We start from the raw sequence: 24,738 nt of genomic DNA, 5'->3' as shown, positions 1-24,738 counted from the left end.
AAAAAGGATGAAATTCAGAATATGCAGAAATACTTACAACTCCTCGCAACCTACAACTACTCATTTGTTTCTTATGTTTCATTCTTTGTTTGATGGAAGATTTGACCATACTATATGTCATATATATAAAACAAGGGATTCTTGTTGAGCTTACATTTGATGACAGTTTGGAAATTTTCATTGGTACAAACATTTTAGAACACCACAGTTTTCCTAGCTGTTAAATTCAGTGTCACTGTTTGTGAAATCAAAGCATAGCACAAATAAACTATTGGACATTTTAAAAAACAAGGAATAATGGAATCTTCTTGTTGAACTACACAGACTTTTTGGATTCCTTTCTACAGTGGAAATAAAATATTGTTCAGAAAGTTCCTTCCAACACTGTTGCAGAAGTTCCCACAAGTGTGTTGCACTTGCAGGTAGTTTTGCTTTTGCCTTCTGTCCAGTTTGTCTCAAACCAGCTCCATGTGGTTTAAGTGTGGAAATTGTGCTGTTCTTCCATCATGTGAAAACACCATCTGGTTATTTTCCTCTAATGTTTTGGGTCATTATCTTGCTGTGGGTGAGCCCCTGACCAACCAGTCTGGCTTTCTTTGTTACTTTGCCATTCTGATAGCAATATAAAGTACTACTTCCTGTAGTACAGTGTTGTCTTAATGGTGCATCACAGGGTATAGTAACACAGTCTGTTCCTTCACTGCTTTGTACATGCAGAGGGTTTGTTTTTCATCAGAAAAAGGTTGGGGCACCAGTAAGAAATGTTTGCATTAACTTTCAAGACTTCATTTACTTCCATTGTTGCAGGAAAGCTGTCAGTTAACAATTTTTTTTATTCCTGAAAAAGGCCTGTTTTCTATGAAATGTGCATGGTATTTAGTTTTGGTGACCCAAACTTTTTTTTTTTTTTTTTTTTTTTTAAACCTTTGGTAGTTTAGTGTTGAGCTTTGTACCATGTGAGGTTATTCACTGGACTCGAACTGCTTAAATGTCAATGAAAACTGGAAAAACTAGTGTGCTCTAAAACTTAAGTGTAGTGTAGGTAGTGTATATGAAAAGGTCTGCATTTGAAGTCCTTGTTCTCAGTGGTCCAGGTTGTGTAATGTGTTCAACAGATGTAGAAGAGACAATCAGAATTTCATGGAAGCTTCAGACATGCCTGTCAGACTGATCTACTTTTCTGCTGTTTGCTATCCCCTCATCCTGCAACAAATAGCTGTCTGACCTCATGTTCATAAGTTTGCCCTGGTCATGGGGCACACTGTAGCTTTATGTGAATATGATTTATCATGGGAGTGGATGGTGTTAATCACCAAATATGTTTTGAGGAACAGATATTTTATGACCAATTCATGACAGTAAGGATAAATTAAATTATCTTCCTGTCCACAGCACCGTGCGCACATGGGACTTGAACTCGGAGAAGAAGCACAAGTCTGTGTTCAAACCCCGCTCCCTCCAGGGGAAGAAGGTCACACCCACATGCTGCACCTACAGCCGTGATGGGAAGCTCATTGCAGCCGGCTGCCAAGATGGCACCATCCAGATCTGGGACAGAAACCTCAGCGTGAGTCTTAAAACACACACATACCAACCACCATAATGTGCAAACAATGTGGTTGTAAACATAGAATGTCTGTTTTGTTATGGCCTTAGGTACAGAATCATGAGACACGGGTCATACGGTCACAGGCCAGAGAGGTCAGAGTTCAACAAGTCACTAACACTGACCAGAATTCAAATCCCTGGCTTTAAAATGCATTTGTCCAAACTGGGAGTGGTTGAGAATAGTATTAAATAGCCTGTCTGACCTTTATTGACCCTGTAATCACACTAACCAGGTACATGGTGATGAGCTTCGGCCAGAGTTGCTCTTGTTGAATCCACATTGAAGTCTACAGCCATTTTAGAGGCTCTGTGATGCTGTAATTAGAGACATTGGTGCTTGGAGCTAAATATTAACATCAGCATTCTAACAGCGACAATGCTAAAATGCTAAGAATAATATTTTATACTAAGTTTAGTGTGTTAGCATGCTAGCATTCACTCCCTGGCATTAAAGACACAGTATAACTGAGGCTGATGGGAATTTTGATCTGATGATTACACTAGAGAAAAAGGTAAGGAAACACCAAAGTGATTGCAGTTCATCCTGAGGGGAACATGAATGTGTGTACCAAATCCATCCAATAATTACTGAGACATTCTACTCAAAACCACAAATCTCAACCTAATGGTAGCACTGGAGAAAAAGTCAGGGGATCACCAAAGTGGTGAACTGACCGTTAGACAGAAACAGTATCCCTAGAGCTGCATCTGTAGCATGACAAAAGATACCCATTTATGTAACTGAATTAACTGATGTGTTATGATTGAGTTGTGTTACATGAAAGTTGCTGGGAGGCCCAATCACAATTTCCCTCTGCAGATTTTCCACTATTAGTTAATTTGGCAATTAAGTGATCAAAGTGTTCATACCATTCTTCAAGATTAACATTGTTGAGGTAATAGTTGATCTTGGCTCCTGGGAAGCATTGCTCTCACTGTTTTCACTTGAGTTATTTGATAAATCGTCACTATGGATGAAAATGACTTCCATCCCCAGTAGGATAATGCATTTCCTCCATCTTTCTTTGAGTAGAGCTTCTGAAGCACTCACATGTTACATCACTCATGGTTACTTCTTAACCCATGCCTGCCTGTCTACCCAATGAGTCTGTCATATTAATGGCTGTCACGCTGACACCTCTCTGGTCAGGCTCCCGGCAGCAAAGAGATATCACTTTCTATTGTTTTCTGATAATCAATGACAGATAAGGTTTGGCAGCTTATTGCTCACTTGCTTTTTCATGCACAATATGCACCTCCACAAGACAGATGGAAAGAGAAGGAAAAAAAGGAGGAGAGGAGCGAGTTTGGGGGACCTGCAGCACTCATAAGTCAATGTTTTCAACAAAGACATATTATAGGCATCATTCCAGTGTGGTATTACCTTACATTATGGCAAGCTCTTTTGGTTTCACAAGTTACTCTCATGGGAATCCTAAAACACTATAGACCCACATTTTAAGATTGAATATTAAGTTGATTAAGAACTACACATGTACTTTCTAAACCAGCCAGTATCAGGACAATGTAGAATGAAAAATTGGGTATAAGTATATTTTAATGAGCTATCTGGTGATAAGAAGTTGTTTTTCTGACCTTAAGGTTTTGGGACATTTCTACTTTAATTCTTTTGTTTCACTTCACATCCTTTCATCTGTCCAACCCCATACGTGGACAAGGTTGAATGCTTCTGTTATTTCATATGAGAATAGCCGCAGTAACAATTAAGCTGTAGTTAGTGAGTTGGAACAGTCTGATTGGACAGAGGGGCTTATCCAGATTAGTCAAATGAGAAGTGGGCTACACGATAATTACTCCAACAGTCAACTTCATAATCACAGGACTCACAAACATGGGAGAGTTGTTTTCCCTGGAACTACTTTCCTATTGTAAGAGTGTCTGTGGTTCTATGTACCCAGGTTGTACAGACTCCTGAATATCCTCCACATCATTCTACCCCTGGGCTGCTCGTAGGAGCAGGCTCCAAGTGATTGGGTTAAAGCTCTCAAAATTTATTACCCCTCCTTCTCCAAACTAAATATTTACCCTGCGTCCCATAGCAGCTTACAATAGACATGTCTGTTGCCTGACCACTGGAGCCTGTCTTGTCTGAATGGCTCAAGAATTTAGTTGGTGCCCTCTGCCCTAATCAGCAACCTGTGCTGCTGACTAAAATTCAGCCACAAGCCTAAAAAGGAGTTGACCTCTCGATGCTTTTATTGCAGCTCCCTCCCCCACTCAAATGAAGCCTATCTCCTGTTGTATCGCTGCTATTACTCATGGCCAGAATATGCAGGCAGATCAATCACGATCAATCATGTACATGACCTTGATCTAGAGCTCAGCTGAAGAGAAGCTATTGAGGATGACACATGGTGCTCTTGAACCCTCACATTGGTTGATTGATCCTATGATGGGAGTCAAGTAGGTCTCTTTTAGTGGACTGCCACAGAGAGTGATTGCATGCTCATTCTCTGACCAGAGGGGTCGGTGCCAGAATTACAAGACTGCATGTAAATGGTTGCCAGGTAATGTGCTCTCTGTGATACTTGGTGCATTGAGGGTGCAGGTCTTCGTTCCAAAACATTACCACAGAGATCTGAGGAATGCTATGATGTCATTGGTGGACTTAGATGTTTCCAGACTTCAAAGTGGGACCCCAAAAGAGGTGGTTTTGATAAACTACATGGTGGGGAGTGGTTTTATGAGATAACGTGGCAAACTTTTCTGCATTTGCTGTGGCTTTGTCACTGCAATTGATTCTTAATTATGACCAAAAACAATGGTCCACATGATGTTTTAAGTTGGTTCTTCCGTTCAGTGCATCTTGTTTTTGTAAAACTGAATCAAGATTCCAGGATCCGTTTTCTCCACTCAACATGCGCTTTTTGTCATAGCTTGTTTTCACCTGGATAAACTGACTGCCAGTTCTGGCCAGCACATCAGTTATAGTCACCAGCCTAAAAGGACCCTCAACACGCTAATGCAATTCTGCACAGTATCATTGTCAACCAGTACCTTTATGGGTCATAAGAGATAGGACTGTGGGATATTACAACGGACAATTACAGAAGAACTTCAAGTCCAATGAAAATGTTTGAAAATTGTCTAGGAATTAACCAGCGAGAGTACACACACATCCTGGACCTGTCTTCATAGAAGCGCAATGAAACTGGTCCACCACCAGGCTATCAAAAGACAGCCTGATCATAAAACTTTACACAGATCACTGTCCTGCAGCAGGAACACAGCTTTCAGTGTTATACATTCCTCATTCCTTACCCATATTTTAACCAGGGACAAAGACTTGGAAAGAAGAATCCCATTTTGCACAGTATGTAGCTGAAACTTAGAGGAATATAGTTACTTTAACATAGCCCACTATTGGACTGTCTGGACACTCAATCCAGAGTGTGTGATCCTCCAACACACACACGGCTTCACATCACATCACCACTTGTTGATTTCCATGAAAGCTCAGAGCAGCTGTTCAGGGCTGTGGTTTGGCCACTTGATTCTCAGAACGTAACAAAGGTCAGAGTGAGATGTCACAAGTGACTGCACAGTGGGCATCATTAAGTCTTTCAGGTGTGCGGCTGTAAAAATACGGAGGTAGGAGAAATGCAGAGCCACACAGTATTTATATAATGATACTCAGTGTGGTCAGGAACAGTTGGCCCTGTGGTGGATTGCTATCATAGTCTTCTGAGGATGAAACCCAATGCTGCGTTCCTTCAGCTATGTATCAACTCGTGCTGCTGAGTGCATGTGTGTGTTTGTGTGTATGTATGTCCAGTGTTATATGAAGTGGTATACATAAAATCTGTTTAAAATACAGACATTGGATTTATAAAACTGTGGCAATTTATTCTGATACTTGTTGGGCAGAGTGACGGGCACAGCTCGCAGAGGATGTCACAAGGCGTGAAAGAGGTTTGAAACCGTGCATGAGAATCTAGTTTCACAAACCGGCTGTATAGATTATCACAGGAAGCAAACCCCGTGGCATCTACCAATGCCAGCCAACATCAGGATAGTAAATAAACACTTTCACAACAGCAGTATATGATCTAGAAATAGCTGGAGCGGGGGGTATGTTTGCAATAAGCAGCTAGAATAACCACAACTGACCTATTAACACTACTTTTTCTGATTAATCCATTTATTTGTTATTTCTGTTGTAATTGCATGTTCCTGTGTGCCTCGCTGTGTCTGCTTTTCTTTTGATCATTTCCCCTGGAAGTGGCATGTTCAAACAGCAGATGGTGTTAATCTTAGACAGAAAGATGTCAGATAAAAAGAGAAAGAAAAAAATTGTGGAATGACTCGAACAAGAGCTCATAACTCTTCTTACTAGTTGACCTGAAGAAACCTATGGCTATTGTGAAAATGAAGTTTTGAAACAAGGTTCCTTGAGAAAAAAAATCAAACACATCTGTGCAAATCCCTCTGAAGTTCTAAAACACAAATTTCATCACCTTTTCCTTGCAGTAGATTTATGGTGTTATATCTACATGTTTGGCGCCATATATTCTCACCCTGCACCTCTCAGACATGAGAGGAAACTAGCCTGGACTATTCTCTCTGCTAGACCCATTTTATGATTTGCATGTGAACTTCATGCAACATCTCATGAGAAAAGACAATTACAAGAAAATGGTTGGTTAGCACACCCTCTTGTTCATAGTCCATTGATCCCACCAAACCTTTTTGTCCCTACCATTTATAGATGTTTCCACAGTTGTGTGAATGGAAATTTTGTGTTTGGATAAGCTCCCATTGTCCATGTGCACTTGGCACAACAGTGGCAGTGGTCACTGTGATTGCGTGATTGAAATGGGGCCTCTCGTGTCTTTGTTTTAGGCTGATCAAGAAAAGCAGCCAATTCTCTAAGCTCAGTCACCATGTACTTTAAAGCTAGACTATTCTGTGTTTAAGCCTTACATTGTACTTTACATTGTACTTTACTGCTACTTAATAGGCCAGAGATAGCCTATGGCCTAACTGTTCCACACCTGCTCTAAGATTGGAAAATGTAGTTAAATTGACCTCCTGACTTTCTCAGCCAACTCAATTTTAGTGCAGCAAATAAAAGAATAGGTAGATAATCAAAGATAAAAAAATGAGGAAAATGGAATTGAGTCAAAGGTAATATATAATGAAAATGGTGATGAAATGAAGCAAAAAATTATCCCTGGAGAGACTACCGAGGCTAAGTGGCCAAGGCCTGAAAAAGTGGAATCCATGTTATCTACAGTTCAAGGTAACAGTGTTATCTGTCTCATCCAAGTTAATAACTTCCCTCCATTTACTTTGGAAGTGAAGTATGGCCTCGTTTCCTTCTTGTATCATGAGGACACATCACTCATTCACCTCACGCTCCACTCTCCCCAGCTCTTTTTGCCAGCATTTCTCTATATTTCTCTATCTTATCTGTCTTCTATGCTCAGATTCCTTATCCTCCTTTCTTGGTCAAAAGCCTGTATTGCTGCAATTCCCTTTTCACTGATTTATTTGCATTCCGTTTAGAATTAATGAAAATGTAGCTGTATAAACCAAGGTTATGTTTGTTTGAGTGTTAGCTAGCCTACTTCCCAGACTATTGCTTCACCAACGTCTAGTAATGATCGATCTCTGTAATCTGGCTGTACTCAGCCCAGGTAAAACTAAGGCACTGGGAGAGTAAATAAGCAGAGAGAAGACACAGGCAACAAGGCATTTCAATTGTACTGAAACATTTAATTGATTAGTTGACTGACAAAAAATTAAACTGCAACAATTTTGAAAAACGGTTCATCATTGAAGTAAGCAAAAATGTAAAAATAAGTAAATGTCAAAAATGCCACTGTGCATCAGTTTGGACTGTTTGCTGAACAAAACCAGCAATTTAAACACATCACCATGGTTTCTTGTGATGGACATTTTATAGACTTATATAGATTAATCGGAAAATTATCACGTTAATCAACAATGAATCCTTACTGAACTTAAGTTTAACTAGAATAACATGAATTTTAACGTCATTGTGTTTATTTACTGGTCATCTCCTTTTTCACTGCTGTTCATCGTCCACATTTTGTGTGCCCGTGTACTTTTACACAGCTTTTCTTCTTGCTTTTCCTTTGTGTGTATGTGTGAGCAGGATAGAAAAAATTATCTGTGTTGGTGGTGGGAGGGGAGTGGGGGGGAGTGTTGAGCTGGGTTATTTCCAGCCTGGAGCTGCAGATCTGGCACACACACTCTGTACTACAGCAGTACACCACTTACTCTGAGTGAGCGCTGAGGAAGTACATCGAACGGCAGGCTATCTTGGAAACAGCTGTTTAGACGAGAAGTTAAAATGCTTCTGTTTGCAGAGGATACACGGCTGCAGGGCCTGGGAATAAATGTTTTAGATGACTTTTGAATTGAGCAGAGGGCAATTTGTCACTGTTTCCAAAATATCACTAAAATGCCAACACCAAATCCATAAACTAAAAAAGCTGTAACTAGGAGCAGTTTGACATTATTGCGGGGAAATGATTGCTTGATTATCAAAATATTTGCAGATTAATTCTGTTGATTAATTGATTCATTAATCAACTCATCATTTTAGCTCTACTCATATAGTATTTAAACATCAAAGCTGATCCATGCAGCTGCAGTCATTAACATTTGGCTTCACTGGGACTAAAAGACAATTAATAAACGAGCAGTAAAACTGATGACATAGATACTAAGATATCATAGTAATGATTCCTCATATGGGTCAAGTTCCAAAAGCACAACATTCTCCACTTCACATAATGTAACTTTAATGTGTAAAATTCAACTTAAACTGTTGTAGGGAGGGGATACTTACTCTCTTTCTGTTTAAGCGTTTCTTCACACAAGCATGATTGCCCATATTATGTAACTTATCCCAGTGATTGTTGATATTTTGATGTGGCACTTCAAAATAGTTGTTGTTACTAGCTCAGACTTGTGACATAACACTTGGTTAAGGGTGTCTAATAAAAAAGGGCGATGTTAGCTGAGGGCTGCAGTGTCTGTTGTGTGTTACTGGCTGGTAAAATGTATGCAGTAGGAATATTATAATACTGTTTCAGGTAGGACCAAAGGAAAAATGAAAATACCAGACAGGCACCTAAGCTTGCCAAGGTAAATGTCTGTAGTCTTGCTAAAGAGTGTGGTGGGTACAGTGTGTGAAGTTGCTGGTATTTCACAGGATGTAGGGGGCTTCATAGTTAAGTATAATGGGATGGTGTGTTCATGGAGAGAATGAAAACCGTATGTTGTTTTGAAGTCAGAGAGAGTGAAAAGGTCTTGCTGTTACTACAGTGACAGACTGAAATGTTTGCTAGTGAAGTAAAGCATTGGCAGTTTCACAGTGTAGTTCATCAGGAGATTATAAGAACTCTTTAATATTTATGATCAGCAGTAACAAAAGCAGTATGTTTATGGAAACTGCAGAGAGAGCCAGGACTGTGCTCGCTATTCATTTTTTTCTGTAATTAATGATCAATTTCTATTCTATTTCTATTTCTATTTAGGTTCTTTTCTGTCTCTGTAATGTCTTTTGAGACTTGTTTGTGACAAATATCAACAGTATATAAATACACTTGAAACTGTATTTGCTTAAGTATTTCTATTTTTGTCACTTGCACAAGTCTATTATTAGATACAAACAGGAGTGACTTGCTGCTATCATGACCTCTGTACTCAACTTTCACTTTCATACACATTCACGTAGGACTTGTTTTCTCTTTTTCTTCTAAGGTTCATACAAAGTTCCACTGTCGACAAGCACACACTCCAGGATCAGACACCTCCTGCCTCTCTTTCTCCTACGATGGCATGACTCTCGCTTCACGTGGAGGTAAGAAAAAGACCTCAGCCTTATCTGCCAAACCCCCACAAGCAGCTATTGCTCATGCTGAAGTTGCATTCATCAGCAGCCCAGCTCGGAGCCTCCAGTGTTTAGGTCCAATCCTTGATCATTGATCCAAAGTGATGATTTTTAAGCAGAGAAGAGGCTCATCTCTTCCCGATGCAACTAAACAGGGACCACCACCAACAAAACATAGATGACTCACAAGAGAAATATACACAAAAAGACCTGAGTTCTGAGTCAAGAGGTTTCTAACACAAAGATAAACAAGAATAACTCTGTTTAAGAGTCCTTCACCCAACATAATTTTATAATGTAAATGAAAAATAACTCATGCTGCCTTGCTGTATAGTAAGGAAATATGGTACACTATCGTGAAGTAAATCGTCTTTAAGAAAGTTCCATTTGTGTGACTTTCTGTACTGTAAATCTCACAATTTACCCTTCATCTGTTCTTTTCTAGGTGATGACACACTGAAGATTTGGGATATACGCAACTTCAGGAAGCCTTTGAATGTAGCTACTGGGTTAACCAACTACTTTTCCATGTGAGACTTTTTAATTGTCATCTTTGTCACAATCTGTCTGTTTGCTGTTCTTGTTATGAATGCTTTATGTGTGGATTTTGAACTGTTGTTGTATATGTGTAATTTTCCCCATTAGGACTGACTGCTGTTTTAGCCCAGATGACAAGCTTCTTGTGACTGGGACGTCGGTGAAGAAAGACGAGGGAAGTGGGAAGCTGGTTTTCTTTGACCGAGCTTCCTTTCAGAGAGTCTACGAAATAGAAGTCACCAATGCAGTAAGTTCTTCCTAAATCTCTACAACCACAAATGCTCTCATTACAAGATGTTTTTCATTTGGTTGATTTGATATGTTGGTTACAAACCAAAATGACCCAAAATGATGCACAGTGGAAAAAAAACATAATGAATCCATAATGAAACATAATGAAGACATAATGAAACCAATGTGGATGTCATTTCTCCTCCATGCAAAACTGCTACTTTAAAATATTTTTATATCGTTACATTTTAGACATTTAAAATACAACAGTTGTCTAATGTTACATTTTGACAGCTGTAAAAAACCTGACTGGCCTGATATGGGGAATTATTTAACTTCGTATTTAGCCCAACGCAGACTTATTCCAATGGATTAGACCTTCATCCTATTATTTATGTTAGCTGGTATTTAAACATGTGGAAGCAATTTCTAACAGCAAATATAGATAGCTATGTAAACCAGAGGAATTTGGAGAGACATATCCAGACCTGTGCAGTCAGCAGCCTCTGTTATTTATAATTATGGAATAATAATGCCAGAAACAAGTCTACAAAAATCAATTAAAATCTTATTTGAACTGACACCAGTTGTCTCAGACAGAGAAATTACTTTTTCTTTTCTCCAAAACTGAAATCAAATATCAAACAGCACAGTCCTCTGGCAGTTACTAGACATTTTCCTTTTAAATTACTGTCTCAGAAGCTCATCATATCTCAGCAAAATAGCAGAAAATGTGCAGTATTTTCTCCATCTTAATCCAGGATGAAAAATTAATGTTAGCATTATTTTTGGGGAAAATACAGAGGGAGATGAGAAGAATTATGGAGGGTGGAGTGAAGGCAAAGGATGAAATTTACAAAATGGTTTGAGGTAAGCTTGGAGAAAGTGGAGTAATGTCACCTTTCCTTACTGCAAGTCATTCCCGCAAACTTTGGCAGGACAGCCATTGACGCTTTCACATGTACTGCCTTTGAGTAACATTTGAAATTAAATTATCTGCAGACACAATAAGCATGTTCCATTCACATGCACAGACTACAGTGTCGGACACGTTAGCATACTTTGCACTTTAGACCTATCCTGCTTTCTCAGAAATCCATTGGGCAACCCGCCATAGGTGCTGAAACGCAGGTCAGAGGTCCTGTCTTCAGTAGGAAAACTTTTGTTTTGTTGCTTCCTGCTCCTCCTCCGTCTCTCTTTCTTCAAGCCCTTTCAACAGATTTAGCACTGTGTATCTATAGTCAAAACAGTGTGGGCTGACAGAGGATAATGGCTTCTAGCATGGTCTCTCTGGCTAAGGCATGACTCTTTCACATGGGCCATTGAGTGAACATGTTTGAGAGAGGGGGAAAGAGACAAAAGCTGGGTTTGTGTGTGTGTATATGCATCCCCATGTTCTGCCAGCCAGCTGCTGTTCACTTGCAAACCTTGGCACAGCATCCACACTAAGTACACACCCCGCTGCACAGTTGTACTAACTGAGGGGAGGGGAGGACAGGCTGTCTTTTGGTTGACCCCATTTTATCTGAGTGAAAATTTAATTTAAAAAAGACTGAATTCACTTTTATTTATTGTCACTTTAAAAAAAAAAAAATCTAAATATGACCTGAATTTCACTTCAGATTTTAGGGTTTAGATACAAACATTAGTAACTAGATTACATTAGCTTTAATAAAAAAATGCAGCTGTTGAATTCAAACATGAGTGTAAGCTTTCAAGTCTGTGTACACCTTGTAACTGAGAGAGCTACATGATCCTGCCAGTGCAGACGCCTGAAGTTAGAACAGAGTGAAGAAAAATTACAGAACATTGACACAAGATTGACTTTGAATTGATGTGATGACTAAAAGAGCTTAAATTACCACTGTTAACTTAAGTATACTCTTTCACTGCCAACTGTGATTGGAAAATACTTTGGTGCCCTCACCTAACAATCTCTGTGTCATACTAAGGTCTTACACTGTTTGTGCAAATTGTTTCACAAAATTAAAACCTCATTTTTTGGATACCCTCTTTGTGTAGATAATGGTTGCAGTATACTTGTCCTCTCCTCTCTAGAAACATAGAGCTTGTTTCTGGCAGCAGTTAGACGTGACAGTCACAACCTGACAGAGCTTACCAGTGTCCTCCAGTTGAAGTACACTTGACTTTTGAGTGTTCAGTATTAATTGTGTCTCTCCAAGACGGTAGGTGGCAATATAAGTTCGTGAACAACATAAACCACCTATACATGGATTTAGCAGTTATCATTGTTGTATTGAAAAGTCTACTGTACAAACAAGAGCTGCTGTAACATTTGCACTCACTTTTACTATGGTGACAATGGCCATAGGCAGCATCAAAGAAAGACCGCAGACACTTTGGGTCAAAGAGTCTGTTTAGAACTTAACAACCCACCTCCTCCCTTGAATCGCGCCATGGACGTTTGTCTTTTCTTTCACTTTACTAAAGAGGGTAAACATTAGGAAATTATTTTTCCATTGGCCTTTCACTTGTACCACCATCTGCCATAATGAGAGACTCTGAAAGCTTCAGCTTAGTTTCACTGGAAGGACAGCAAAACCTCTTCCTGTCTGCTCACACTTTGTGCTATACAGAAATCTAGTGGATTTCCCATAAAGTCCAACCTATGCCACAAAAAACAATGCAATCTGGAGACTGGTACAGACAGCCAGTTGTCACTTGGCAATGGTTTTATTTGTGTAAATTGTACTGACCTCTGAGAATTTATATGGTAATGATTAAAGAACTCTAATTATGCCTTTCATCATTTGAAGTCTAAAGAAATAATCTTTGAAGCCGTCCACATATTTGAGCAATTTCTTGCTGTCATTCATTTAATTAGTCTTGTGTCCATAAAAGCTGTGGTTTGAGTGTCAACATTTTGTGTTGAGTGGGCACATGAATGGAGCAGGGGCACAGAAAATACATGTTATGTTGGATGCTATTTCAGAAACCTTTCAGAAACCTTTCTAAAACTGAATGAAAGACATTCAAAGTGTCAATTAATGGCAATTGTCTTCAGTAGTTGATAGCTGTAAATTTATGTATTGTTGCAAAATTGCATAGATGTTTTGGTCAATTTTTTGGTATTTTGACATTAACTGGACAAACAGAAACAGAGAGTGGTTTTGGAGAAGTATGAAAAGAGTTTTACAGGGGTCACTAAGGGTTACAACCAGATTTTCTAGCCTAGATCATTGTGATTTCTTAGATTTTTGGATTGATATACGAGATAGTTTTCATGAAATTCATCCCCTGCGTTCAGTCTCTCATCCCAACCCCTTAACCAATCTGAGTGCAACTAAATGACCCTTGTGAAATATCTTTACCCCATTTTGTAAAATAATTCTGATGCAGAAATTTTTGTTTTGCAGGATATTGGTTTTATCAGGTTGACATGCACTCAGTGAACCTGATGAATGTGCTATTTACTATGTTTACATCAGCCATCTGCCTCTCAGATCGCCCAAGAATTTAAGTGCAGTCTTTATAAAGTGGCATACCAGACAGGCGAGTGAAAGGAAGGGCCACCAATCATTTCTAACTAAACAGTCTACATAACCCCAGACCTGGATTCTGGGGTGTGCATGAGAGCAGAGGCTGTTTTAGGCCCATTTGGTTAATACTTCAGACACTCTTAAGCTTATCTTAGTCCATCAAAAGGGGCAGGAACCAGGTGACTATCAAAGCACTGAGCTTTGGCTGGATTTCAAATGGAGACCGAGTGAAACCTGCAGCCATCATGCACTTTCTCTAACGTGTGTGTGCATTTCTCTGTACTGTATGCATTTCAGCTCACATGCATGTACGTGTCTTCCAGTGTTATGCATTGTGTGTATGCCTTCACTTGGCAGTATTCATATTACACTCAAACTGTTAGTTATGAGTTATACTTGTGGAATACTGCAGTATGAATCATGACGCATTTAAACACACTGCACACTCATCAGATTCATCTGGTGAGGTGGACAGATTTTGAAATAAGAATGAAAATGAAAATCCTGTGCATCCATATAGTAATCAAGATTGGGAGAGGAAAAAGTGCATTCAGAGCATCCTTGATATGATGTGCTTATACTTGACTTAAAGGTCAAAGAGAGAACGTCAGAATGAGTTTCAGAAAAATCGGAGTGACCCTTTGTTCTGGAGAAAAAACTGATTGCTGAATTTCAACAGTCTAAGCAATGAATGATTATCCCTTCTATGTAATAGGTGATGTTTCTCATGATGAGATATTTTTGTAGGTGAACCAACATGGTCACCTTCACTAGTTGCTGTTTGCACGTACTACACCTACCATCTCATCATCATGCTTGATAGCTCATGGACAGTGAGCTGCTCTCTGTGCCATGCACTTTAAGGAGGCCTTTGATATGAATGGTTGCTCTTTCATCCTCAGTAAGAGCAGCCAAGCCTGAAAGGTAGAAGGGAAACCTTAACTATTCTTTCTTCTCACCAAGGAAATCATGGAAGATGTAAAAGCCAGTTGTTCCAGTAAGGTAGTCCATACTAATTGCAGACTTCTCGGACATGTGCCCACTCAGTGTGTAGCTGAGGTGCTGAGAGAAGTGTTTTCCCTTCCCCTGCTGCATTCAGTTGGCCTGTGTAACTCTGTAAGTCTGTCAGAAGCAGCGCACATTTGGATCCACTCACCAGTGACTAAACAAGGCACACAGCTGTGACTGCTGTGTCCTACTAGTGCTACATAACTTCATTTCATAATCAGCATACATATTGGGTGAGAGGGTGTTGTCTTATTTATCCCTAATCAGTCTTTGGTATTTTAATCTGATGGGACATAGAAGGCTGCTACTGAAGAGCTGACTGATTAAAGTTTCCTCCTACATGATGTGATGTAATTTTGTGGACATGAAGCATAAACAGGAGTTCCTAGAGTGTAAACACGCTTCCCTGAATATCTGGAAAGCAGTCTTACTATTGGATTGGACTGAGCTGTGCTTGGCTGTGGATATCTCGGTGGATCCAGTTGGGGGTGGGCCCCACTGAACTGGTCTGTTTTAGCCTGCTCTGCTCTTTCAGGTTTGCTTGTGCGACTGTTGACAGAAAGATAAGTTAGAGTCTGAAAAGGCAGTTTTCTGAGCTTGACTGGCTGTGTTATTTACCCAATTAGCACCGTTCTGTGTTGTGTTGCTGCGCTGTGCATTGGGTGAATTCCTCAAGCTTTGACAGTACCTGTGGAGTGTAACAGAATTCCTAGCTGTCATCTCTGCCTTCCCTTGCGTGTGGGGACTGTCCGTGTTGCTTTAGCAACCCCTGACAGGTCAATTTATAACTGATTACACATTTACACTGAAGCACATCCACAGACTTCAATTGGTCATGATACGTACACGTTGATACATGTTGATGGAGGTGTTGAGCTTTCTGTCTGACCAAACAGCAGTTTTCACAATTCAGAGTTATTTGGTAAATTAAGAGTTGCAATGCTAAAATACAGTGCAATGACCACCACTTATTAATTAATTTATTTGAAATAATTTATATGCCATCTTCCATCTGCCAGTATATGAATGGAATATGAGAGGCTCGTGTTAAGCACATCCTGCATATTCCAGATCTTTCTATCAATTACAGCTGGCTCATGATCTGGTTGAGCAGATTAAGCCTCATCTGTCCCATGAGCCACACACACACTGAGCTGCTGGCCTTATAGTGTAGAAATATACGTGTGATGTGCCTGTTCAATTTCAGTAGATTGTGAATTATTTGAAACAACTGTAAGAGTTAATTAATTCTTTTGTGTACTTGCATGAAAATATTTGAACATGCTTACAACTCAAACTAGTCAGGCTTGCATTTTTTTTCTATGTATATGTATGATTACTTGTGTGTGTGTGTGAGCGAGAGTAAGAGAGAGAGAGAGACAGAGAGATTGAGACTCCTTCCCCTGGTATCCTGGTGGGAAGCTGAACAGCTGGGCGCTAAGCAGCTTTTACTGTCACAGAATCTGGACGTCCCAGTCATATTCCTACCCACCCCCCATCCTACGCTCCTGTCCTAGACCCCCGCCCCCCAGATTGCCTTCCCTGTTCTACATAAAGAGGCGTCAAATGTTCAATCACTCCTCAAACAGTTCATCAAACTACAGGACGTACACCCACACTAGATACATAGATGTATGTTAGCAGTGACACTCTTAAACACAATTCGTCATAGAAGGTTGTGATGCTTCAATAATGTGTGTGAAGAAAGGAGGCACCACTGCAGTCTAGGAAGTCTAGCACTTTACTATAGCTCACATATCACAGCCTGAACAGAGGGTCTTCATCACTGTCCAACAACCGTGCTTGTATTTCTCTCTCTTCCCCTCTTTTTCTCTCTGACTGTCTCTCTCTCTCTCACATACACACACCTCTGGATAAATGTGGTCACATTTGCCTATTGGCACTGGGCCATCTGTCACACACAGACTGAGGGATCCAGCCCTTATCCCAACAACCAAATATAGTCAACTAGAGCAGCAGAGCACACTGGGACTGATCCCTACTGTACCACAACCAACCTGGGTCACGCACTCACAATACCTACGACAATAAATACGATTGTTACCTTTTGTTAGCGAGAAGCAGAAACATTCTTGCAAATCCGACCAACAATAAAGAAAGTTGTTCACTACCTGCTGTGAGCAGCTACTTCCAAGCATGACCTAGTTTCCTCACACGTACCACCTTCAATTAATGTAGGCAAACATTTAATTGCATCTTGTTGTGTCTGTCTTTCTTTGTGTGTATTCCAGAGTGTTGTTCGGTGTCTGTGGCACCCAAAACTCAACCAGATAATGGTGGGAACTGGGAATGGACTGGCAAAAGTCTACTATGATCCTGTAAAAAGCCACAGGTATGTGTGGTTAAGACCTTTAGTTTGGTGCAATTTTATTTTCTTTTTATTGACACCAATCGCACTGAAGAAACTGAAACCAACAATGAATTCATCCTACTAACCAGTATTGGCTCTGGTGCCAGACATGACATGTGCCAAATACAGAGGTCCTAACTGATATTTAAAATGCTGTTGTCAAGTTAGCAGTAAAACCATTATTTGACCCAGATGTTTGAAATATTGTCTCTTTGTTAGTCAAAGCAAATACTATAACTGAATCAGTCATTGTAAATGTCAATCAGTGCATTACTGTGGTTCTTGTACATAATTTTTCATGTTTTCTGTACAACATTTGAGTTCTGTTGCACAAGCAGTGGTATATGCAATTTTAAGCTGCAAAGACTTGTTAGAGTGATAAATTCATTGTTGGTTTATGTCTCTTCAGGTGGATAATTATATCCTTGATGTTTTGTTTTCTATGTGATAGCTTCAAACAGCATCATTTTTAACCAACTGGCTCTTTTCCAGGGGGGCCAAACTGTGTGTAGTGAAGAGCAAGCGGAAAGAGAAACAAGCAGAGACACTAACACAAGATTACATCATCACACGTAAGTTATCCATTGTCTGCACTTGTACACACAAAAACACACAAACATTTGTTTTATACATACCTTCCAAGGGTAATAGAGTTTGCCACTTAATGAACTTTGATCCTTTCCCTGCCCTCTTGCTTTTTTGTGCACGGCGTGTTGTTTCACCCATCACCTTTTAATCAGTAAACAATTACTGTCGCAATTAAAGTGAAGTGGCTTTCTCAAAGCCCTTCAGCAGTTTAGTTCATCTTAAGCAACCACCACATCTGCTCTTTACATGATACAGCAGCGTGTCTTTTAAGAGGCACCACCAAAACAGTGTCAGCCATCTTCCAAGTGCACAATGTGACAAGTGAAGCATATTCCAAAGTTTGTTCTCAGACATAAAGAACAAAAATACCAACCCTTGTTTACATGCCAACTCTTTGTTGTTTCTCTCTTTGTCACACAATCGCACACAAACATTCAAACACACTATCTCATACCGGTGGCTTTGTGAGGAATGAGAGAATTCAGTGCTTTCACAGGCCCATTAGCTGATAGAGAAGGGTGTGGATGAGTGGATGGACAGCCACAGGGCACTGTGCCACGCGACAGCCATGTGGTCTGCAGTCACAGTAGATCACGCTAGGAACAGCCACCTCTCCCACCTCTGCTGGCGTGATCTGCTGGTCCACACACAACACACACATACACACACAAACCACCCCCTACCTGTCATCCTGTCATATCACCAACACACGAGGCTGTCATCTCTTTTGTGCGTGCCTCGCACTCCTTTGCCCCCAGACTGAAGTCATGAACCTACAGGGACTGAACAGCTGCCATCATGTCGTCCCTGATTGGCTGCTAAGACCCAATTCAGACACCATTTATTGTTTGGGCTGCTGCAGCCTCTTCAGATGCATCATGTGAGTTCATTGCCATGCCAACAGGGTGTGAAGTAGGCAGGCATTTGACTGACACAAGCAGGCAGTGACGCACTTGGTGCCCTGGCACTGGAAAATTAAAGGGGACAGGAAGCATGTGATGGCCCATTGAGAAAAGCGAGGGAATCTGTTAACAGTAACCTTTTTGCTTAATGTAGCGTGGAGGAGAAGAATTAACACTGAACAGCGACAGAGCTCCTGAATGGAAAATCACTTTATCTAGCCCTTTAAAAAAAAGTGTCTCTTTGTAACCCCTGAGGGTAAGAGCTGAGCACACACTCACTTTACACAAACACAAATGGTCGCACACACTCACCCTCTTTCTCACACACCTTTTGAGGGCACTCATTCACACTTACTCATGCACACGTTCACTCGCACACTCATGGATTTAAGTGCTGGGGGCTTTTATTGTGGTAGTGCTCACAAAAGTGTGAAGAGTGGCAGAGTAATTGTCTGAATCTAAACATGGGGGATATAATGAATATGTTGGTGTGCATAGTGGCAGAAAGAGTACACAAGAGGAGAGACGCTGCCAGAGATTAACAGGTGTGTGTATTTTCACATAAACGCTGCGCATCCTCCGCAAGGTGTAGTAATAGGTGAGATTGAGAGAATGTGTTTCTGCACTTCCTGAAAACACTTACGAATCTCAGCTTTGCATCTCTGTCTTCATTCAGGGAAGTAATATATGTGGGCTGCAAACATTGAACATATTTCCAGGCGCCCTGCTGGCTTATTTGTCTGCCTGTGTTATGTGATCTTGTAGTTTGAGTTACCTAAGCAACTTGATTATCCATGTTTACCCTGTGTGTCTCCAGCTCATGCCTTACCCATGTTCAGAGAGGCCCGACAGCGCAGTACACGGAAACAGCTGGAGAAGGACAGACTTGACCCCAAGAAGTCCCACAAACCCGAGCCGCCTGTGTCCGGACCAGGTAACGTGCATTTGTTTTTGTTTTGTTTATTTTTCTTGCTTTTATTAGTGGAAAACAATAAAGTAACAAAAACTGACAAAAGTGCAACATATACTATTTATAGTCTTTGTCCCCGCCCATTTAAAAATGAGTAATGAGGTATGGCTACAGTTGTGCTTTTGTTTTTGCAGTGAATTATTACTCATGTTTGTAAGTGGATGAATACACGAGTCTGTTTGAGGCAGATGTACAAATCCACAGTTGTTGATGTGTTCAGTATTATGCAATCCAGCTGAAGTCAAGAGCTATAACAGCACTGCTCCCACTTGGCCCCTCAAAGACTCATTGTAGCCTGTTGTTGCCTCATATTTTTTAACTGCTAGGACATAATGATGTATTGTGAACTTTCTCAGGAACCCGATGTCGATGTGTTTATGTTTATACTGTAATCCACGCATTCACACCTATGCATAATCATAGATACATTTTGAGCTTTGTTCCAATAAGCCAAGGTTCCAGACAACATTTCCTGCTTTATTGTATTCCAGCTGGCTCATTGCCGTCATGTTTGGTTGTGTCTTTTCACTTTCACTGTTTTTTCACTTAATCCTTCAGTACTATATCCTTACAACAATAATGGTTCCACAGTGAAATAAAGTGCACTTTTTTTCCCCTCACTCTCAAATAGAGAAAACATATTTAAACACGTAGTTATGGAACATACAAAAAGTAGCCAGATTTTAAAAGGGGATTATGAAAAATCTTATGAAATAAGAAATTTACTACAGATGTATAAAAAATATTATCTGCCAAGGCAAATAAAATGTTTTCAGAGGAAGCTGTCATTTACCAATATCACTTTTTCTTTTTTTTTCTTCACTGTTGTTTAAGTGTAGTTTAAGTAAGAAAACACTTTTCTTATATAAAAGAGCAAGTAAAAAAACACTGCTCAGCTAAATGACATTAATTAAAAATTGTTAGAGCATCCCCATGCTTTTGCATGGCATTGTATTCAAGTATGGAAACATGTTGAGTCACAGAGGTTGAGAGGACGGCAGAAAAGTAAAGTGAACAGTGTGCAAATTAAAATTTAGGTCACTTTCAGGAAAGTAAGTTTGACTACTTGATAGCAGGCCAGTGGTTTCTAAATGACAGGCTGTCTGTATATTGTTTATTCTCTCTGTGAATTGACTTGCATAAGTGCAAGGTAATGCTGGTGGTTGGCTGAATGCTTACAAGCAATGGAAAGAAGTGCCTCTCAATCTCCAAACAACCCCACTGCCCAACTACTGCAGGAAATCCCTGTGTCTTTAAGTATGTGAATGTGTGTGTGTTTGTGTGTGTCTATCCTAACCTTGATCTTTTAAGACAGCCGTAATAATGTTCTCTCTGGAAAGCAGGAAGGTTTTCCCCCCAAAAGCTCCATTAAATGCAGTCCAGTCCAGCCAGCAGCACAGACGTACTGTAACTACAGCAGAGATCACTGTAGCTTTTATGCACTGCTTTCTGAAACAAGAATGGAACAAAACAGAACATTCCCAAAGTGATAAAGATATATATATATATATATCTTTCTATCTATCTTATTTTTTATATATATATATATATATATATATAAATAAATAATGTCATTACCTGCTGCTTTAGTATAAAGTATTGGTAGCATTTTTTATGAAAAATATAATAGACTGTCATGTAAAGTGATAAATTACAATCAAATACTTTAGTCGACTTAAGTATTGTATTTTAACACATCACTAATGCATTTATTGTTCAACATTTTTGTCTTTGATGCTAAATCATATGATTGTCTACAGAGAATAGTACATTATGGTAGATTAGCAAATGATGACATCATCTGGCAGCAAAGACTGGCCAATAGCAGACTGCCATGTCAGTTGCTGCTTCACTGGTAAATGTCAAGCCTCGCACTGAGTTGGTGATATTTAGTTTTTACTTTATTTATTACATCATGGGTTTTTTTGCCTCCGTTCTGGTTACAGCCGGAGCCGGAGTCACATTGTTTTGTGTTGTCCATCTGTACCATTCTCGTGGACATGATATCTCAGTAACACCTTCAAGGAATTTCTTCAAATTTGGCACAGATGTCCACTTGGACTCAAGGATGAACTGATTATATTTTTGAGGTCAAAGGTTAAGGTCACAGTGACCTCACGAAATGCAGTTTTGGCCCTGTGAATGCAATATCTCAAGAACTCCTCAAGGGAATCCCTTCAAATTTGGTACAAACATTCACTTGGACTTAAGGTCAACTGATTCAACTTTGGAGGTCAAAGGTCATGGTCATGTTGACCTCACAAAATGTGGTTTTGGCCTCATGAACACAATATCTCAATAACGCCTTAAGGGCATTTCTTTAAATTTGGTACAAACATTCACTTGGACTCAAGGACGAATGGATTTGATACTCAAGACTCGACACAGCAATTATGACAGAATTTCACACAAATGGTTTTTATTTTATATGACTCTGGATAAACAGGGATGTAATCTAAAATTAGTCTGAGTGGCAGGGGCATACAACCGCGAGGTGATAATTCTAGTTTTAGAGGTACACTAGTGTACGTTGCTGTCTGCCAATGTGGAAGTAACTTCTAGTTAAAAATAGAATTGAGGTGTGTAACTGTCTATGTTACTGTGTGTTAGTAAAATAGCACATCATACTGAGTCATGCACATGTTAACATTGACAAATGTAAATATTTAATGTTAGAAACTTCTGTCTTCTGTCTGTTCTTTTTTTTTAACGTACATTAGTCTCAACCGAATCTAATTCAGTGACATTGTGTGCCGACAGGTCGTGGAGGCAGAGTAGCAGCTCATGGTGGCACTCTGTCTTCATTCATTGTGAAGAACATTGCTTTAGATAAAACAGATGACAGCAACCCACGAGAAGCTATCCTACGTCATGCCAAGGAAGCTTCAGAGAACCCGTACTGGGTTGCCCCGGCATATACACAGTAAGAAACCTCCTATCTTCATTTGTAAAAATATGAATCATCCACTCACTCTGTCCAACTCACCGTTTCTCTCCTCCTCACTCACTCATCTTCTCTCATTGCTGGGTTTCCTCTCATTAGCAGACAGTGTAAGCTGAGCACTGGCAGTGCAGCTTACAGTGTTGTGTAGTACTTGGGTTTCTTCCTACTGGTGTGACACATAAATGTTTAAAGAGCTGTACAGTTTTACAGGTACAACGAGCTTAATGGATAACTTAAGATCACAATCAGACTCAGACAGCTATGTGAGGATAGAACAAAGCTGTGAGCCAAATCAAACAGTCTACAAGCAAGCTATCTTTAGTTCAACATACTGGTGATGTACATTGTAGTAGATAAATCAGATGACGCACACCATTGATGACAGAGCTCGCTCTCTCCCAGGCAGCAGACTAATAGTCACTGTCACGGCTCTCTCTGCATGGCTGGAAGAAATTAACGTTTTTAAAACAAGTTATTTCTGCTGAGGAACAGCACTGTGAAAAGCAGGTCTAGACTGAGTCTGAGTTACTGTACAGTCCTCTGCTTCATGTAACATCTGCAGCCTTCAGCCTCAGTCAGCCTAGCTAAAAGAAATTGTATCTGAAGCACTAAAATGATATAATCTGACTTCTTAAAGCTCTGTCATCAGCTTATTATCTTTAATTTACAATGCATTTCTTTGCTCTGAAGTTGTTAAATCATTGCTTGCTTTTGTGAATCCCTTTAGGACCCAGCCAGAGCCTGTATTTGCAGAGGAATCAGAGGAGGATGAAGAAGCTGACAAGGAACCAGAGTGGAAGAAACGCAAGATCTGAAAGTTTTCAACAGCAGATCATTTTATATAAGGGAGTTGACAGGGTGGGCTTGTGGATGGCATTTTCAGCAACGCAAGGTCTGTTTCAATCCCAAATACTGAGTTACTGTCAGAAAATCTGCATTACACGTCAATAAATGAGTAGTGTGGAGTCTCTGTCCTTCCTCCTGGAATTTGTTTTTAAGTGTACATGTATTTATATGCATGTCTCTGAGTTAAGGGGAAGCATATAAATGTGGAGGCATTTTAACTGTGCAAGCATAATATAACTTTATATACAGGTTTATTTTGCTCTCATTGTAATTCATCAAACCACTGGAGGAATTTAGATTTTTATGTCTGTTTTGATTGTATGGACTTTATTTGCATCATTTCTATTGCCCTCTTCTCCCACATCTCCAGTGTTTGCTAATGCCTCATAAATCAGCTCCAGATTTTGTGGTCTGGATCTATTCAGCAGCTATGAAGTTTGCTAGTTTGTAAAAAGTAATACAAAAATTTCAGCCAGTTTGAATTTTGGAATGTACATTTTTAGTTGGTTTTTTTTCTACATGCTGTATTCCACCTTGAGAATTACATAAAGGAATTTGTATTCTCTCGTCAAACCTGTGATAAATTTGATCCAAAGTGAAGTCTGGAGTGACGGATCTGTTTTTACCAGCTGATCAAAGGAATTCTTCTGCCAAATATCTTTTTTTTTTTTTTTTTTTTTTTTTTTTTTTTAACAAGGCTCTAACTCAAACCTGCAGATACTCAGTACACCCAGATCTGGTCCAAGCTGCCGTTTGACTTACTGCTTTAAATAAGTGTAGTTCTCAACCACATCTCACAGTCTCCCTCAGTGAATTGAAGTTTGCTTAGTTGACAGCTTTAATTTGCTGATAAAGACTATGAGACTATGAACCCTGAGTTAAGATTATAAAATTAACTTCAGGGTGTAGGGTGAAGTTTCACGTTCAAACTCCAGTACCAAACTGTATCATATTTCTAGGGGTCCAGTTGCTTTCATGCGTAACTGTTTAGGATTAAACGTAGGTGTGGCTACAAGTATACATTGCGTTTGTTGCATTGTCTTTGCATAAACATTAATAGGAATCTGGAATTTCTTCATTTTCTATTTGAATCCCTTGAATGACCTGTACAATGTCAATAAATATTTTAACTGACAGAGAAAACCAAAAAACATAGCAGATCTAATGAAACCCATGTTTGTGTTCTTTACACATCCCTCCAGAATGCAACTTCTCCGCACAACATGTGAGTGTTCTTTGTTTTTCAAGTACAACATTGAGAAGTTTTGAGTCACATGCTTCGTGCCTCTGTACAAGATTAAAATTTTACTGACATGATGAGCAAAGCTTCTACTGATATCTGATT

At 39.7% G+C, this 24,738-nt stretch overlaps 1 protein-coding gene across 4 annotated transcripts in view; it reads left to right on the top strand.

Moving 5' to 3' along the window:
- The window catches only part of LOC139611115 (WD repeat-containing protein 70), a 40,091-nt gene extending 15,381 nt beyond the window's left edge, over positions 1-24,710 (top strand). For 2 of the 4 annotated variants that reach the window (XM_071465462.1, XM_071465461.1), the window contains exons 10-18: positions 1,393-1,567; positions 9,367-9,466; positions 9,942-10,026; positions 10,142-10,280; positions 17,025-17,125; positions 17,636-17,715; positions 19,451-19,567; positions 22,364-22,526; positions 23,275-24,710. In XM_071465462.1, coding sequence (XP_071321563.1) covers positions 1,393-1,567; positions 9,367-9,466; positions 9,942-10,026; positions 10,142-10,280; positions 17,025-17,125; positions 17,636-17,715; positions 19,451-19,567; positions 22,364-22,526; positions 23,275-23,362 — 1,048 coding nt within the window. In that variant the 3' untranslated portion in view covers positions 23,363-24,710. The remainder of the gene's footprint in view (positions 1-1,392; positions 1,568-9,366; positions 9,467-9,941; positions 10,027-10,141; positions 10,281-17,024; positions 17,126-17,635; positions 17,716-19,450; positions 19,568-22,363; positions 22,527-23,274) is intronic. The other 2 variants (XM_071465463.1, XM_071465460.1) reach the window with 1 other exon arrangement.
- Positions 24,711-24,738: the final 28 nt, after the last annotated feature.

This window comes from Trachinotus anak, unplaced genomic scaffold, assembly GCF_046630095.1.
Source record: "Trachinotus anak isolate AG129_WGS33_773 ecotype Australia unplaced genomic scaffold, CSIRO_AGI_Tana_v1 ptg000028l, whole genome shotgun sequence".
NCBI classification, from domain to species: domain Eukaryota; kingdom Metazoa; phylum Chordata; class Actinopteri; order Carangiformes; family Carangidae; genus Trachinotus; species Trachinotus anak.
This window is presented reverse-complemented; position numbering and strand designations above follow the sequence as displayed.